Source organism: Otolemur garnettii, unplaced genomic scaffold (assembly GCF_000181295.1).
Source record: "Otolemur garnettii isolate 467f Iridium unplaced genomic scaffold, OtoGar3 scaffold00001, whole genome shotgun sequence".
In the NCBI taxonomy this organism is placed as follows: Eukaryota; Metazoa; Chordata; class Mammalia; order Primates; family Galagidae; genus Otolemur; species Otolemur garnettii.
Window position 1 is genome coordinate 23909467 of NW_003852396.1, and position 17777 is coordinate 23927243.

General features: G+C 38.2%; 1 protein-coding gene across 2 annotated transcripts in view; it reads left to right on the forward strand.

Annotated features, from left to right (window-relative positions):
- NARS2 (asparaginyl-tRNA synthetase 2, mitochondrial) overlaps positions 1-17777 on the forward strand; it is a 160685-nt gene that overhangs the window by 40343 nt on the left and 102565 nt on the right. For both annotated transcript variants that reach the window (XM_012804174.2, XM_023511853.1), the window contains exon 6: positions 16523-16617. In XM_012804174.2, coding sequence (XP_012659628.1) covers positions 16523-16617 — 95 coding nt within the window. The remainder of the gene's footprint in view (positions 1-16522; positions 16618-17777) is intronic.

The following is a 17777-nucleotide window of genomic DNA, read 5'->3' on the forward strand; positions in this document are numbered from 1 at the left end:
AAAAAAAAAAAAAAAAATTCTGACTCCTAGCTTCATTTCATTTCTACAGGATAAAAAATAGGGGAACAGCCTGTAATATTGGAAAGATGATTATGTGAGAAGCTGAGAACCTAGATTCTGCAGCTAATCTTGCCAAAAACCAGTTGTGTATGACATTTGTCTTAACATTTAACACTTAGCATTTTTAAGCTTTAGGATCTTCTTATACAAAAGAGAAGTTGAATTAAGGTTCTGTCTAACTCAGAGGTTCTTTGATTCTTTATTATCTCTATAGTCTGTCTGTGAGCCCGTAACTGGGATAAAAAAGAGAAGATACTCACTGATTAGAGCTACAGATGGTGAGTACTCTCCTTTCCCTTTGTGATCACTGTAGGGAAATTGGAGATTAAATAGGGCAATAGGATGCTATTTAGATTTTAGACATTTTAGGTTTCTTTGCCATGCATTTTTATGTTTCTTTATGTGCCCTCTTCCTAATTTTTCATCTCTGGGATTATAAATAAATGGAATGGAAAAAAACTAAGGGGGGTAGGGGTGGACAAAGCAGAAGATAGAAAAAAGTCAAAGGGGGTAAAATAGGAGGTGGGAATTTCAGTGATGAAGGTCAACTAAATTTTCCGTCCTTGATTATATTTCTCTCTAGTGTTCAGCTAAGTGCTGTTTACTTTCTCTTTGCTGCATATTTTACATGGAGACAAAGTCAGACTTGTGTGGGTTTTTCTACTTAATTTCCTTGAGACTGTGAAACTACTCAACTATATTTGTTCTGCTGTGAGAACAGATAACTGGAGGGGAACTCAAAATATTGGTTTAACATTTTCTTGGAAATCCTCAAAGAAACAGGGAGGATTTTAGTTCCCTATAATATGAAATACACTGGGCTACACACATCAAAATTTTTGGTGGCTCTTGGTTTCACCTTTCTTGGCCCTGCTGTTTTTTGTCTTCCAAAGACAGAATAATCCAGCAAAAATTTTTATATTGTGCATAACAGAGAAAGATTAGGTTAAATTGTGTTGCACTAATAAATGTTATATGATCAAGGAAGGGTTGAATCATAGACTATTAGAATGGGAGGGACCTTCAAATAACATTGTATTGATTTTTAAACATTTTTACTTAAAAATCTTTTCCAAGCAAAATCTTACACCAAGACCAAAAGTATAAAATAGATAAAAAGTAATGACTGTTTGCCAAGTAGCTCAAATCTTGATGAATCGACCACCTATGTGAACATCTAGCAGAACATTAGGAACCTGGGAGATTGCAGAAGTCTTAGTTGGGCAGGATTTGGTGCATGGTGCAGGATGTCTTTGACTTCTGCCTACTCTCTGCCCCTACAAATTCCTCAACTCTTTTCTAGGGAACATTATCATTGTCAGTGAGAAGTACTAATCTATAATCTCTCCACTGGTGGTTTTATCCATTTCTAAGGCTTTAGGTCTCATCTGCAGATACATATTCTGATACCATCTGCGTACTGACTCCCAAACTGTTTGTCTTCAGCCCTGGCTTCTCTTTCTGAGCTCCAAATTTGTAGAAGTACTTGCCTACTGGACATTTTCCCTTTGATATCTAATATGCATTCAGATATAGTATATATTAAATAGTTTTTTTTTGTCAGTTCTTGGCCAGGGCCGGGTTCGAACCTGCCACCTCCAGCATATGGGGCTGGCACCCTACCCCTTTGAGCCACAGGTGCCGCCCTTAATAAAATTTTTGATTTCTTCGCTCCACAGTCTTTTCTTCTTCTAGTCTTTTCCATATTGGTAAAAGTTACTGCTACTCATTCATTTGCTTAAGTAAAACACCTACGTCAGACCTACATGCTTCCCCTGCCTGTCTCCCTCAACCCCACATATAATTTATCAATGCATTTTGTTGGGGCTTAACCTCCAGCATAAATCCTCAATCTCTACATTCCTCTCTGTTTTTCAGTGTTACAGACCCGATTCAGACTACTCTTCTTTTGTCTTCTGATTGGCCTTCCTACTTATACTCTAATCTCCCTATTATCTATTTCCCACTCAGTAGAATAATTTTTTTTTAACTTTTTTTATTGTTGGGGATTCACTGAAGGTACAAGAAACCAGGTTACATTGATTGCATTTGTTAGGTAAAGTCCCTCTTATAATTGTGTCCTGACCCCAAAAGGTGTGTTACACACCCAGACCCCCACTCCCCTCCCTCCTTCCCTCTCTGCTCTTCCCTTCTTTCACCCCTCTCCCTCTTTCCTGCTCTCTGCTCTTCCTTTCTCCCACCCCCTCCCTCCTTCTCTCTCTCTCTGCTCTTCCCTTCCCCCACCTCCCACCATGTACTAGGTCATTAATTCTCCCGAAAACAAAATTGAATACATAGGATTCTTGCTTCTCCATTCTTATGATGCTTTACTAAGAATAAAGTGTTCCACTTCCATCCAGGTAAATACAAAGGCTATAAAGTCTTCATCTTTTTTAATGGCTGAATAGTAATCCATGGTATATGTATACCACAACTTGTTAATCCATTCCTGGGTTGGCGGGCGTTTAGGCTGTTTAAACATTTTGGCAATTATAAATTGATCTGCTATAAACAGTCTAGTGCAAGTGTCCTTATGGTAAAAGGATTTTTTCCTCCTGGGTAGATGACTAGTAATGGAATTGCAGGATCAAATGGAGGTCTAGCTTGAGTTCTCTGAGTGTTCTCCATACTTCCTTCCCAAAAGAAGTTGTTATTAGTTTGCAGTCCCACCAGCAGTGTAAAAGTGTTCCCTTCTCTCCACATCCATGCCAGCATCTGCAGTTTTGAGATTTTGTGATGTGGGCCATTCTTACTAGGGTTAGATGGTATCTCGGGGTGGTTTTGATTTGCATTTCTCTAATAATTAGGGACAATGAGCATTTTATCATATATTTGCTAGCCATTCATCTCCTTTTTTTTAGAGAAGGTTCTGTTCATTTCTCTTCCCCATTGATGTATGGGATTGTTGGCTTTTTTCATGTGGATTAATTTAAGTTCTCTATAGATCCTAGTTATTAAGCTTTTGTCTGATTCAAAATATGCAAATATCCTTTCCCATTGGGTAGGTTATCTATCTATTTGCTTTGGTTGTTTTCCTTAGCTGTATAGAAGCTTTTCAGTTTAATTAAATCCCATTTGTTTATTTTTGTTGTTGTTGTGATCGCCATGGCAGTCTTCTCCATAAAATCTTTCCCCAAGCCGATATCTTTAAGTATTTTTCCTATGCTTTCTTTGAGGATTTTTATCATTTCATGCCTTAGATTTAGATCTTTTATCCATCTTGAATCAATTTTTGTGAGTGGAGAAAGGTAGGGGTGCAATCTCAGTCTTTTATGTATAGATATCCAGTTCTTCCAGCATCATTTATTGAATACGGAGTCTTTGCCCCAAGGTATGTTCTTGTTTGGTTTATCAAAGATTAGGTGGCTATAACATGTTAGTTTCATTTCTTGGCTTTCTGTTCAATTCTGAATGTCTGTGTCTTTATTTTTGTGCCAGTACCATGCTGTTTTAACCACTGTGGCCTTGTAGTACAACCTAAAGTCTGGTATGCTGATGCTCCCGGCTTTGTTTTTATTACTTAGAGCTGCCTTAGTTATACAGGTTTTATTCTGGTTCCATACAAAATGAAAAAATCATTTTTTCTAAGTCTTAAAAGTGCGATGTTGGTATTTTAATAGGGATGGTGTTGAATCGGTAGATTGCTTTGGGAAGTATAGACATTTTAACAATGTTGATTCTTCCCAGCCATGAGCATGGTATGTTCTTCCTTTTGTTAATATCCTCTGCTATTTCTTTTCTTAGGGTTTCATAATTTTCTTTATAGAGGTCCTTCACCTCTTTTGTTAGGTATATTCCTAGGTGTTTCATTTTCTTTGACGCTATGGTGAAGGGAGTTGTGTCCCGAGTTAGCCTTTCATCTTGCCTGTTATTGGTGCACACTAACGCTACTGACTTGTGGACATTGAGTTTATATCCTGGGACACTACTGTATTTTTTGATGACTTCCAGGAGTCTTGTGGTTGAGTCTTTGGGGTTCTCTAAATATAACATCATATTGTCAGCAAAGAGGGAGAATTTGATCTCCTCTGCTCCCATTTGGATGCCCCTTATTTCCTTCTCTTGCCTAATTATATTGGCTAGAACTTCCAGCACTATATTGAATATTGTTCTGTTCAGGAGATCTATTTCTTCCTGACTAAGTCTAGGGAGAGGGTGTGATTCCAAATATTGATCCATTTCCTTCACATTGTCACATTTCTGGGCATAGAATTTCTGGTAGTATTCAGAGGTAATCTGTTACATCTCTGTGGCATCAGTTGTTATTTCCCCTTTATCATTTCTGATTGAAGTTACTAGAGATTTTACTTTTCTGTTTCTGGCCAAAGGTTTATTTTATTTACTTTTTCAAAAAACCAACTCCTTATTTCATTAATTTTCTAAATGATTCTTTTCTTTTCACTTTCATTAATCTATGATTTAATTTGGGATATGTATTTTCTTCTGCTGCGTTTAGGCTTAGATTGTTCTTCTTTTTCCAATTCCGTAAGATGGCTTGTGAGTTTGTTGATGCACTCTCTTTCTGTTTTTCGGATGAAGATATCTAAAACGATAAATTCTCCTCTCAGGACTGCTTTTGCTGTATCCCACATGTTTTGGTAGCTTGTGTCTTCATTGTTGTTATGCTCAAGGAAGTTAATGATTTCCTCTTTTATTTCTTCCTGTACCCAACTTTCATTCAGCATAAGGTTGTTTAATTTCCATGCCTTTGTGTGGGGTTAAACATTTTTGTTGGAGTTGAGTTCCACCTTTAATGCCTTGTGGTCTGAGAAGATACAAGGTAAAATTTCAATTCTTTTGATTCTGTTGAGGTTTGTTTTGTGTCCTAGGATATGATAAATTTTGGAGAATGTTCCATGGGCCGATGAGAAGAATGCATATTCTTTTGTTGTTGTTGTTAAATTATAGCTGTGTACATTAATGCAGTCATGGGGTACAGTGTGCTAGTTTTATATACAATTTGAAATACTTTCATCAAACTGGTTAACATAGCCTTCACCATATTTTCTTAGTTATTATGTTAAGATATTTATATTCTACCCTTAGTAGATTTAACATGACCCTTGTAAAATGCACCATTGGTGTGGTCCCACCAATTACCCTCCCTTAACCCATCCCTCCTCCTCCCTTCCCCTTCCTCTCCTCTTTCCCCTTTTTCTTGGGCTATAGTTGGGTTATAGCTTTCATATGGAAGTGTGGGTGCTTATAAATTAGTTTCATAGTAGGGCTGAGTACATTGGATACTTTTTCTTCCATTCTTGAGATACTTTGCTAAGAAGAATATGTTCCAGCTCCATCCATGTAAAAATGAAAGAGGTAAAGTTTCCATCTTTTTTAAGGCTGCAAGATATTCCATGATGTTCATATACCACAGTTTACTAATCCATGGGTTGATGGGCACTTGAGCTTCTTCTATGACTTAGCAATTATGAATTGGGTGGGCTGCAATAAACATTCCAGTGCAAATATCTTGGTTATAAAGTGATTGTTGGTTCTCTGGATATATACCTAATAGAGGAATTGAAAAATCGAATGTCAGGTCTATTTTTAGATCCCTAAGTGATCTCCAAACTTCTTTCCCAAAAGGAACGTATTAGTTTACATTCCCACCAGCAGTGCAGAAGTGTTCCCTTTTCTCCACATCCGTGCCAACATCTATGGTTTTAGGATTTTGTGTGGGCTAATCTTACTAGAGTTAGATGATGTCTCAAAGTAATTTTGATTTGCATTTCTCTGATGATTAAGGATGATGAGCATTTTTTCATGTGTCTGTAGGCCGTGCGCCTGTCTTCTTCAGAGAAGTTTCTCCTCAAGTCCCTTGCCCACCCTGAGATGGGATCACTTGTTCTTTTCTTGCTAATACGTTTGAGTTCTCTGTGGGTTCTGGCTATTAGACATAACCTGCAAGTATCTTCTCCCATCAGCCCTTCTGAGGGTTGTCTGCTTGCTTTACTTACTGTATTTTTGGTTGTACGGAAGCTTTTTAGTTTGATCAGATCCCAGTAATGTATTTTTGATGTTGCTTCAATTGCCCGGGGAGTCCTCCTCATAAAATATTCTCCCAGGCCTATTTCTTCCAAGTGTTTTCCCTGCACTTTCTTCTAGTATTTTTATAGTTTGATGTCTTAAGTGTTAATCTTTTATCCAGCAAGAGTCTGTCTTAGTTAATGGTGAGAGGTATGGGTCCAGTTTCAGTCTTCTACAGGTCACCATCCAGTTAGCCCAGCACCATTTGTTAAATAGAAAGTCTTTTCCCCACTGAATGTTTTTAAATGGCTTGTCAAAGATCAGATAACAGTAGGTAGCTGGATTCATCTCTTGGCTTTCTATTCTGTTCCATACATCTACCTCTCTGTTTTTGTGCCAGTACCATGCTGTTTTGATCACTGTCGATTTATAGTATAGTCTGAGGTCTGGTAGCATAATTCCTCCTGCTTTGTTTTTATTTCTGAGTAACGTCTTGGCTATTTGAGGTTTTTCTGATTCCATATAAAACGAAGTATTATTTTTTCAAGATCTTTAAAGTATGACAGTGGAGCTTTAATGGGGATTGCATTGAAATTATATATTGCTTTGGGTAGTATGGACATTTTAGCGATGTTGGTTCTTCCCAGCCATGAGCATGATATGTTTTTCCATTTGTTAACATCTTCAGCTGTTTTTTTTCTTAGAGTTTCATAGTTCTTTTTATAGAGATCCTTCATGTCCTTTTTAGGTAAACTCCCAAATATCTTCTTTGGTACTACTATGAAAAAAATAGAGTCCTTGACTGTTTTTTTCAGCTTGACTATTGTTGGCATATATAAAGGCTACAGATTTGTGAGTATTGAGTTTGTAACCTGAGACGTTGCTGTATTCCTTGATCACTTCAAAGGGTTTTGTATTTGAATCCCTGGGGTTTTCTAGATATACAATCATATCATCTGCAAAGAGTGAAAGTCTGATCTCTTCTGACCCTATATGGATACCCTTGATCACCTTTTCTTGCCTGATTGCAATGGCTGAGGCTTCCATTACAATGTTAAATAGTAGTGGAGACAATGGGCAACCTTGCCTGGTTCCTAATCTGGGTGGAAATTTTAATTTAACTCCATTCAATATGATATTGGCTGTGGGTTTGCTGTAGACGGCCTCTATCAGTTTAAGAAATGTCCCTTCTACACCCATTTTCTAAAGTGTTCTGATCATGAATGGATGCTGGATATTATCAAAAGCTTTTTTTGCATCAGTTGAGAGAATCATATGGTCTTTGTTTTTTATTTTGTTTATGTGATGAATTATATTCATAGATTTATGTATATTGAACAGCCTTGAGACCGTGGGATAAAACCCACTTGGTCATGGTGTATAATTTGTTTGATGTGTTGCTAGATTCTGTTTGCTAGGATCTTATTGAATACTTTTACATCAGTATTCATTAGAGATAGTGGTCTATAATTTTCTTTTCTTGTTGGGTCTTTTCCTGGTTTGGGGATCAAGGTGATGTTTGGTTCATAGAATGTGTTGGGTAGTATTCCTTCTTTTTCTATATTTTGGAAAAGGTTAAGTAATATAGGTACTAATTCCTCTTTAAAGGGTTGGTAGAATTCTGATGTGAAGCCATCTGGTCCCAGACTTATTTTGGGGGAGATTTTGAATAGTTGATGCTATTTCAGAGCTTGATATAGGCCTGTTCAACATTTCCACTTCATTCTGGCTGAGTCTAGGAAGGTGGCGTGCTTGCAAGTATTGGTCTATGTCCTTCAGATTTTTGTATTTCTGAGAACAGAGTTTCTTATAATATTCATTAAGAATTTTTTGAATTTCTAAAGAATCTGTTGTTTGTTATTTCGTCTTTGTCGTTTCTGTTTGATGAAATTAGAGATTTTACTGTTTTATTCCTGGTTAGGTTAGCCAAAGTTTATCTATTTTATTGACCTTTTCAAAAAACCAACTTTTTGATTTATTGATCTGTTGTATAATCCTTTTGTTTTTAATTTCATTTAATTCTGCTCTAATTTTGGTTATTTCTTTTCTTCTGCTGGGTTTGGGATTGGAATGTTCTTCCTTTTCCAGTTGCTTAAGATGTCCCATTAAGCTGTTAACGTCCTCTCTTTCCATTCTCTTGAGGAAGGCTTGCAATGCTATAAATTTCCCTCTTTGTGGGCAGAAGCACTAGCAAAAATGAAGTTCTTATTATTAAGGAAGGCAACAATGGAAAATTATATTTAAACTATTATAATGAAGAAAGAAAAAAAAGAAAAATTTAGGGGTAAAATGTTGAAATAAAAAAAGCAGAATATATAGCTTGCTGAATATTGTCTGGGTAACAGGTTATCTTCTGGCATATGAGATGCCAATCACAGTGCTGATACAGCTGTATAAGATGGAGACTGGAGGCCTCTGCTGACTTCTTTGCCGTCAAATCTCGCAGGGTTGAAAGCCTGAATCTCTCCTCACCCCCCTTAAAAGACACTTTAAGCCGTTAACCTTGGCTAAGCAGAAGCTTTCCCAGGAAAGCATTTGTCGCTGGGATCTCTCCTGAAGTGGCTGCCCGCTTATCTAGTGTGCCAAAACCAGCCTCACTTTATGCTCTTGAGGGCCAAGGCTGGAAGGCAGCCCTCCTACTGCCAAACACTGAAAGCTCTATTCTTCCTTGGTGTCTCAGTCCCGGCATTTGGTGCCGCTCACAGTCACCAGATCACTCACTCACCCAAGGTCTCCCAGCCCGAGCCTCGCTCGGCTACCATGAGGGTGGAGCCTGCAGGGCAGTTCTCACACAAAGGCTACGCACAGCATGCAGCCCACAGCTGAACCATGTTAGCTCCGTTCTGGCCTAGTGGCGCAGTCCCAGACCCTGGACAATGGTTAAATTCACCTGCACTCTCGCCTAAGTTCTTCCAACGTAATTCAACTGAGTGCCCAAGTCCAAAAAAACAAAACAACCCATAGGGAAGGCCTTTCCTGTCTGCAGTCTCGCTGCTGTTGTAGCTACAGCTATGGCAGCCTCAGACCAAATGCAACCACTTGCCACTTCTCCACTGCTTTGTCCTCCTCCTGGGGTCCAGAAGTCTCTCACTGTCTCCCTGCATCCCCAAAGGGATGTTTCTGGGCAGAACCCAGAGACACCTGGAGTCGTCTCTCCCCAGTCTCATTGTACCCAGTTGCAAAGAAGCTGTTACTTGGCCACCATCTTGCTCCCTTCCCCCTCATAGAATAACTTTTAAGATATGTCATCCCACAACTTAAAACATTTCAGTGGTTTCTCTGTGTTCTTAGAATAAGTTCAAACTTCTCTTCAAGATCTCTGAAGGTCCTATAATGGTCTCACTCCTGCCTTCCTCTCCAGCGTCATCTCTTAACACTCTCTCACGCTTGATCCCCATAAGCTACATTGACCTGCCTTCTACTCCTCTCACGTATGAAACCTCCTTCCCACCTGCTGATTTCTCCACTGGATGGAATATTCTTCCCAGTTCATAGTATAGCATATACATTCTCACCCTTCATGTCTCTGCATGTTATTGCTCAAGAGCTCCCCACCCCATACTCCGCTTGCTTATCCCAACTTATAATTATCTTCTTCCTTTGTTAGTTTACATGCTAATTTTCTTTTTTCCCATTACGATGCATGTTCTTTATTCATTGCTCTGTCTCCATAGTTTAGCATAGTGCTTATTAGGTCAGTGGTTCTCAACCTTCCTAATGCCTCCTAATGCTGTGACCCTTTAATACACTTCTTCATGTTGTGGTGACCCCCAACCATAAAATTATTTTCATTGCTACTTCATAACTGTAATTTTGCTACTGTTATGAATCATAATGTAAATATCTGATATGGAGGATGTATCTTCATTGTTACAAAGGGGTCGCGACCCACAGGTTGAGAACCGCTGGCTTAGGTGAATGATAGGTGTAAATATAGGTGATTATGCACGTACAGAGGAAGGTCATTTTTCCTGGCCTAGGCACAGAGTAGGAGGATGTGGGGTGGCCATTACTGGTAAGAAGGCTTCAGATAAATGGTATTAGAGATGAATTCATTCTGCTGTGAACCTGAACTGCTGTAAGGTGAATAGCGTGGGCATTGTGCTATTATGTTAATGGACTGAGTAACCAAGACTGCTACTAAGGGACCGACTGGCAGATGACATACACTCATGAATACACTGGTCAAAGGGATGATTCAAATCCAGGTTGGGACAGAGCTGTCAGGCCATGAAAAGAGAAACATTAAATGCATGTAGCTGAGTAAAGGAAGCCAGTCTGAAAAGATTATATATATAATGTTCTGGAAAAGACAAAACTCTGGAGAGACTGGAAAGATCACTGGGTGGCAGGGCTTACGGGAGAGGAAGGAATGGAGCACATAGTTTTAGGGCAGTGAAACTACCCTGTACGATATTCTAATGGTACACACATGTCATTATACTTTTGTTGGAACCCATAGAATATATACCACCACCAAGAGTAAACTTTAATGTGGGCTTTGAGTGGTAATGTTAATGTAGGTTCGTCATTTGTACCATTCTGGTGGAGTTAATCAATAACGGAGGAAGCTGTGCCTGTGGAGGGGAATCTGGGCAATCTTGGTATCATCCTTCAGTTTTGCTGTGAATCTAAAACTGCTTTAAAAAACAGAATCTGTTAAAAAAAAAAAGAAAGAAAGAAAGAGCAGGTAACATAAGAGTCTCTGATCAATGTGTTGTGTTTCTTTTGCTAAGAGAAATACAGTCATGTACCACATGACATCATGATTATAGTCCCTGTGGTCAAGTACTTGGTTGTTGCCTTTAAGCCTGTTGTTCAGCAGGGTCAGTACCGTGTTTCCCCGAAAATAAGACTTACCCAAAAAAATAAGCCCTAGCAGGATTTCTATGCATTTGTTAAATATAAGCCCTACCCCGATAATAAGACCTAGTGATGGGCGTGGCTATGCAGCATATCTGACCTGGTTATATCCAGACCTAGTGATGGATATATCCAAACCAGCATATCTGCATAGCCACGCCATGCATTTCGGCTCATAGTGGTAAGGAAGACAGAAATACCTTTTATCTGCCACAGCTCCTTTCTCCAAGCCGTTGGCACTTGCGTGGGCACGCATGTGGTAACTGCTGTGGCAGGCATCCCATTGCGCACGTGCAAACGGCTAGGGCCAACCTCACCACAAGGTCAGTTCCCCCTGTCAAATTCAGAACATGACTTAATTGTATTTGAATAAAAGTAGATTGTTGTATTATACTTAATAAAAATAAGACATCCCCTGAAAATAAGCCCTAGTGTGTCTTCTTGAGAAAAAATAAATATAAGACAGTGTCTTATTTTCAGGGAAACACGATAGCAGGGAGGACTAGCTAGAAACTAGAGGTCACTAGGCACCTCTGTGTGTTCATCACTGTGTCAGACTGCTACAGTCGTCAGAGAGTAATGACCTCAACTTCATTTCCTCTCAAGTTTCAAACAAGTTCCTCTCTTGGCCATTTGTGACCTGGAACCATACAGGAAAGGGATTTCCAAGAAGTATAGCCCCAGCTTTAGATGGAAGTCATAACACCAAGCTGACAAAATGCAACCCCAGATAGCCCCTTTCTTGTCTTATTTTTTGCTCTTTATCCCAATCCCTACTCCCATCCCCTTTCCCGTCTCTAGAAAGCGTACACTTTTATATCCTCATTGTTTCCTTTATTATGTATGTGACCTAATGTGAGTGATATTTTATAGATATGTGTTTTTTTAATTTAAAATAATGGTACTCTGTTAGGTATCCTGTTCTATTTCCTACTTTTTCCCCTTTAACTCTTTGTTTTGAAAGTCTGTCTGTACTACTGTAGGTAAATTGATCTGTTGCTTTTGTTTGTGCCACAGTATTCAAGGGTATATGTCTGCTACATTTTATTCATTCATTGTTCTTGTAGTGAACTCTTAGATTACTTCCAATTCTAACTTATATCCAGAAAAAAAAATAGCAGTAATTTTATACATATTCATTAATGGATCTGTGTGAACATTTCTCTAGAGCAGTGGTTCTCAACCTTCCTAAAGCTGCAGTCCTTTAATGCAGTTCCTGTGGGTCATGACCCACAGTTTGAGAACTGCAGCTCTGGAGTATTTATCCAGGAGTAGAATTTCAGAGTCATAGGGGATCTACATTTGTACTTTCACTAAGTTCTCCATAGAGTGGCATAGTACCAGTTCACATGTCTAGCATTTCCTGCGGGGTTCCTGTTTCCCAGTGAATTAGTTTTAACAAAGTACTACAAACTGAGTGGCTTAAATCGATACCCGTTTATTAGCTCACAATTCTATAGGTCAGAAGTAAAGAATGGCTTAGCTGCGTTCTCTTGCTCTTGGAGGTTCTCATCAGGAGGTAGAAGTTCTCTTCTGAACTCAGTGCTGTTATTAAGAATTCGTTTCTCTGTAGTTGTAGGACCGACTCTCCCATTATTTTCTTGCTGGCTGTTTGCCGATTGCTTTTAGCTCCTTGACCTTTACATGCGTCCCTCTCTCTTTACGCAGCCACCCACGTCATGTTGACTCCCTGTCCTTCAAAGCTCTGACTTCCTGTTCTGCAGCCTACCGTAGAAAACTTTCTACTTTTGATGGGCTTGTATGATTAGGTCAGGTCATCTCTGACTCTTGAAGTCATCTGATTCAGAACTTTAATTAAATTTGTAAAATCTCTTTACATAAGTACCTGGATTAGTGTCTTGATTCAATATCCTGGGTGGGATCACATCTTAGAATTCTGTCTGCCATATCCTGAATCTTTACCTACAATTGATATTATACAGCTTTCTAATTTTTGTCAATCTGGTTTATATAAAGCTTTTTTCTTTTTCTTTCTTTCTTTTTTTTTTTTTTGAGACAGAGTCTTACTGGGTGAGTGCTCTGGCATCATAGCTCACAGCAACCTCAAATTCCTGGGCTTAAGTTATCCTTACCTCAGCCTCCCTAGTAGCTGGGACAACAGGCACCTTCTACAATGCCTGGGTAGTTTTTCAATTGTTTTTAGTAGAGACCTGGTCTCACTCTAGCACAGGCCAGTCTCAAACTCCTGAATTCAAGCAGTCCACCTGCCTTGGCCTTCCAGAGTGCTAGGATGGCCTCTATACAGCATTCTTAAAATGCCTTCTTTTAATTTGCATTTCTCTAATTCCTACTGAGTTTTAAGTATTTCTTCATATGCATTTTAGCCATTTGAGTTTTTCTTTCTACTTTCCCATTTAGGGAGCAGATTATTCTTTGTGCCTGTGCCTTATTTTCTTGGCAGAAGGTTCTTATATATTCTGTCCACTAATAAAGTGTTGATTTTAGATGTTGTAAATATTTTATACTTGGTCATTTAACTTTGCCTGTATTTTTAATAAATAGAAAATCTTAATTTAACGTATTAATCAACTTTTCAGCTTATTATTTCTAATTTGGGGCTCTTGTTAAATCCTTCCCCGCTGGCATGATCACAAAGTTGGGTGCCTAAATCACATATTTTATACCTTCTTTATTATTAACAGAAGTATATAAGATCGCAAATTTATGATTGCAATTCTGGCTGGGTACAGTGGCTCATGCCTGTTATCCTAGTACTCTGGGAGTCCAAGGTGAGAGGATCACTTGAGGCCAGGAATTTGAGACCAGCCTGAGCAAAAGTAAAACCCTGTCTCTACTAAAAATAGAGAAATCTAGATGGGTATGGTGGTTCATGCCTATAGTCCCAACTACTTGGGAGACTGAGGCAGAAGGATCACTAGAGCCCAGGAGTCTGAGGTTTCAGTGAGCTATGATGACACCACTGTTTTTTTAGTTCAGCACAACAGAGTGAGACCCTATCTCAAACAAACAAAAAAAGATTGCAATTCTAAATCTTAAATTTGCAATTCCAGGTGAACAGCTTTTGAACCTGTAAGATTTTGTAAAGAATTAAGGTGAAAGTCGTATATCATAAAATTAATCACTTTAAAAGGTGCACTTCAATGGCATTTAGTGCATTCATTGTATTTTACAATTGTCACCTCTGTTAAGTTCTAAAACATTTTCATCACCCCAAAAGAAAACCCTATGCCCATTAAGTAATTATTATTCCTCATTTCTCCCTGTCCCATGACCATGACTCTAACGTGTTTGTCTCTGGATTTACCTATTCTGGATACTTCATGTAAATCTTATAATACAGGGTGTGACAATTAAGTTCGTGAACTCGTCCTAGAGAAAGTGCTACATCACCTCTTTGCTGGGCATCACTATAGTCACCTTCAAAGTACTTCCCTTGGAAAGCTGTGCCCTGATGCCAGTGCCTAGTTCACCCATCAAAGCAATGAATGAGTTTGTCTTTTTTTTATTATTATTATAAATATATAAATAAATAAATATATAAAATATTTTTTATTTTTAAGTCCTAACACATACCACATCAAGTACTTAGTCTTGAGTACTTAAGTCTTTGAAAACAATAGTTTTTCACTGATAAAAAGATGTAAAGATGGACTTTAAAAAAAAAAATAAAAAGCATTCATAGAACTTCTAAGACCAGTATCAAAGTAAGTTTGAAAAAAAATAGGCAAATATTACAAAATTATTGGCAATTAATAGTAGTAATTTTCACAGTACATTTTTAATTCACACACATATCTACCTCTATGCTCAATATTTTTAGAATAACCAGTGAAATTACCTAAGTTATCTTTATGTTATGTGTTTTTGGAATTCAGTATTTAGTACTAAGTCTATTAAAGGAGTCTTACATAAAGGCGTCTATCACATATTTAAAATTGGCTCTGTTGTTTTTATAGTAACTAAACTATATAGTAACTATAGTTACATTATACTAACATAATTTCAAATAGCCAAGGCATAGTGGGATTCTGAAACAAGAGGATCGCTTAAGCTCAAGAGTTCAAGATTAGCCTGAGCAAGAGCAAAACCCATTCTCTACCAAAAGTAGGAAAAATCAGCTATGCATGGTGGCATGTGCCTGTAGTGCTAGTTACTCAGGAGGCTGAAGCAGGAAGATCACTTGAGCCCAGGAGTTCGAGGTTACTGTGAGCTATGATGATGTCACTGCACCCTATCGCAGGTGACAGGGTGAGCCAACAGACAACATTCAGAAGGAGAAAATATATTTGCATATTATGAATCAGACAAAGGCTTGATAACTAACTAGAATCTATAGAGAACTCAAATTAATCAAACAAGAACAAAGTCATATATCACTGGACAAGAGACATGAATAGAATCTTGTCTAAGAAAGACAAATGAATAGCTAACAAACATGTTAAAAAATAAAAATACTCATCATCCCTAATCATCAGAGAAATGCAAATCAGAACCACTCCAAGGTATCACCTAACCCCAGTAAGATTATCCTGCATCACAAAGTCCCAAAGCTGCAGATGCTGGCCTGGATATGGAAAGGGGGGAACATGTCTACACTGTTGGTGGGACTGCGAACTCATACAGCCTGTTTGGAAGGAAGTATGGAGAATCCTCAAAGAACTGTGAAAGTAGACCTCCCATTTGACCCCACAGTCCCACTACTAGGCATCTACCCAGAAGAAAAAAAATAATTTTATTATATGGACATTTGTATTTGATTGTTTATCGCAGCTAGTAAAGTATCACAAGAATGGAAAAGCAATTATCCAGTGTACTCAATACTAATATGAAGCCAGTAGACAATCTAATACATGCCACATAGGAGAAAAACTCATTTCAATTCAAGTTGTCGGGGGGGTTAATGAGGTAGGGGAGGGTTGTTGTGCTCTCACTGAATAGACACGGGTGAGAGTGTTTGGCATACCTTTTGTGTGTGGGAAGTAACTACATAAGGGACTCCACCTAACAAAATCAAATATTGTGCCCTGGCTGTTGGTAGCCTCACATTAACCTGAAATAAATTTATTTTTTAAAAAAATAGGCTGAGCACAATGCTTATGCCTATAATCCCTAGCACTCTGGGAGGCCAAGGCAGGTGAATCACCTGAGCTTAGGCGTTCAAGACCAGCCTGAGCAAAAGCAAGACCTGTCTCTACTAAAAATGAAAAAACTAGCCCGGAGTCATGGTAGGTGTCTGTAGTCCCAGCTGCTTGGGAGGCTGACAAGAGAAGCACTTGAGCCCAAGAGACTGAGGTTGCTGTGAGCTATGATGATGCCATGGCACTCTACCCATGGTGACAGAGTGAGACTTTGTCTCAAAAAAAAAAAAAAAAATCACTTTTTAATGAGAAGTGTATTTTGAGACGATGTACTTGTGCTTTGGTTGTTATATCCTTTGACAATATGAGCAACCTCCCTTGCTGTGAGCACTTTCCAAGAAAGATTTTTCTCTGGTAGATGTGTGCCGAGAGCTGCCTTTATTTTCATGAGAATGACCTGTCCTCACCTAGGCTTAATTGCATTATGATTTTTACTTGTGGCACATGTATGAATGTGAAAAGCAAAGCAAAACATGTAATAGCTTTTTGTGGCTTATGTTTTTTATTTGTAGCCTTCAAGCAAAATAAAGGTACCTGGGGAGAATTTCTTCAATGTTCCTGCCTTCTTAACTGTCTCGGGACAACTTCATCTAGAAGTGATGTCGGGGTACAGAATTTTCTTTTCTCTTTTGCTTTTTCTTTTTGCATTTACAGATTGTGGTTTAGGCGAAAATCAGTTGTGCTTCCCTTCCATTGCTCAGGCCTAAAACTTGAAATGTCACTATCATTAGTTCACATGAATTTAACCAAAAGTATAATACATTTACATTGACAATTTGAGAATATCCAAGTTTCTTACTTAAAAAAGTCACAATCAATAGTCTAGACTTCTGCTTTTAGTAAAAATGTACCCCTGAAAATACAAAGTCATGATTTTTTTCTTTTTGCTACTCTTTCTTGCTTGAATTTCAAATATGCAGTCAGAATTTATTTGTAATCAGTGATATTTAAACAAGTAAAGCCAGTTCATAATTCATACCTAAACCTAGTTATTAGCCCATTTTATTTAGGAAAGACAACATATAAAAATATATATATATATAGCTGGGCACGGTGGCTCATACCTGTAGTCCTAGCACGCTGGGAGGTTGAGGCAGCTTGAGCTCAGGAGTTCTAGACCAGCCTGAGCAAGAGCAAGACCTCATCTTTACTAAAAATAGAAAAACAAGCCAGACATTGTGCCAGTTACTATATACGTTCTGTAAGGCTGAAGGAATAGAATCTCTTGATCCCTGGAGTTTGAGGTTGCTGTGAGCTATGATGCTTGGTGGTGCTGTACTCAGGGTGACAGAGTGAGACTCTGTCTCCAAAAAAAAAAGAAAGAAAGAAACTAATAACTACACATTTTTCTTTATAAAAGAGTTTTGTATCTGATTTTTTTAAATCACTGTCATTTTATGATTCAATAAACACTAAATGGTGCTAATCAGATACCTGAAACAAAGGGAAGAGAGCCTTTTTTTTTCTAATAATGGTTTAAATAAAAAAATTAACTCATAGCTCCATTGTGAGAGGCATTTAACAAATTAGCAGTTCTTTTCAGTCACATCATATGAATTTTAGCCACTATCAGATTTCCCAAAAGTCACTATACTTCTTTGAACCCAACTTAACTTTTCTTTAAAACAGGGGATTGGACAAGAAGATACTGAAAGTCCTGTCTAAATCTTATGTTTTGTGATTCTGTGGGCAATTTTTTAATGCTAGGTCAACAAGTAATGAATTTCCTTTGTACTTAAAAATCTCTTCAGGAAGTAAATTGAGTGA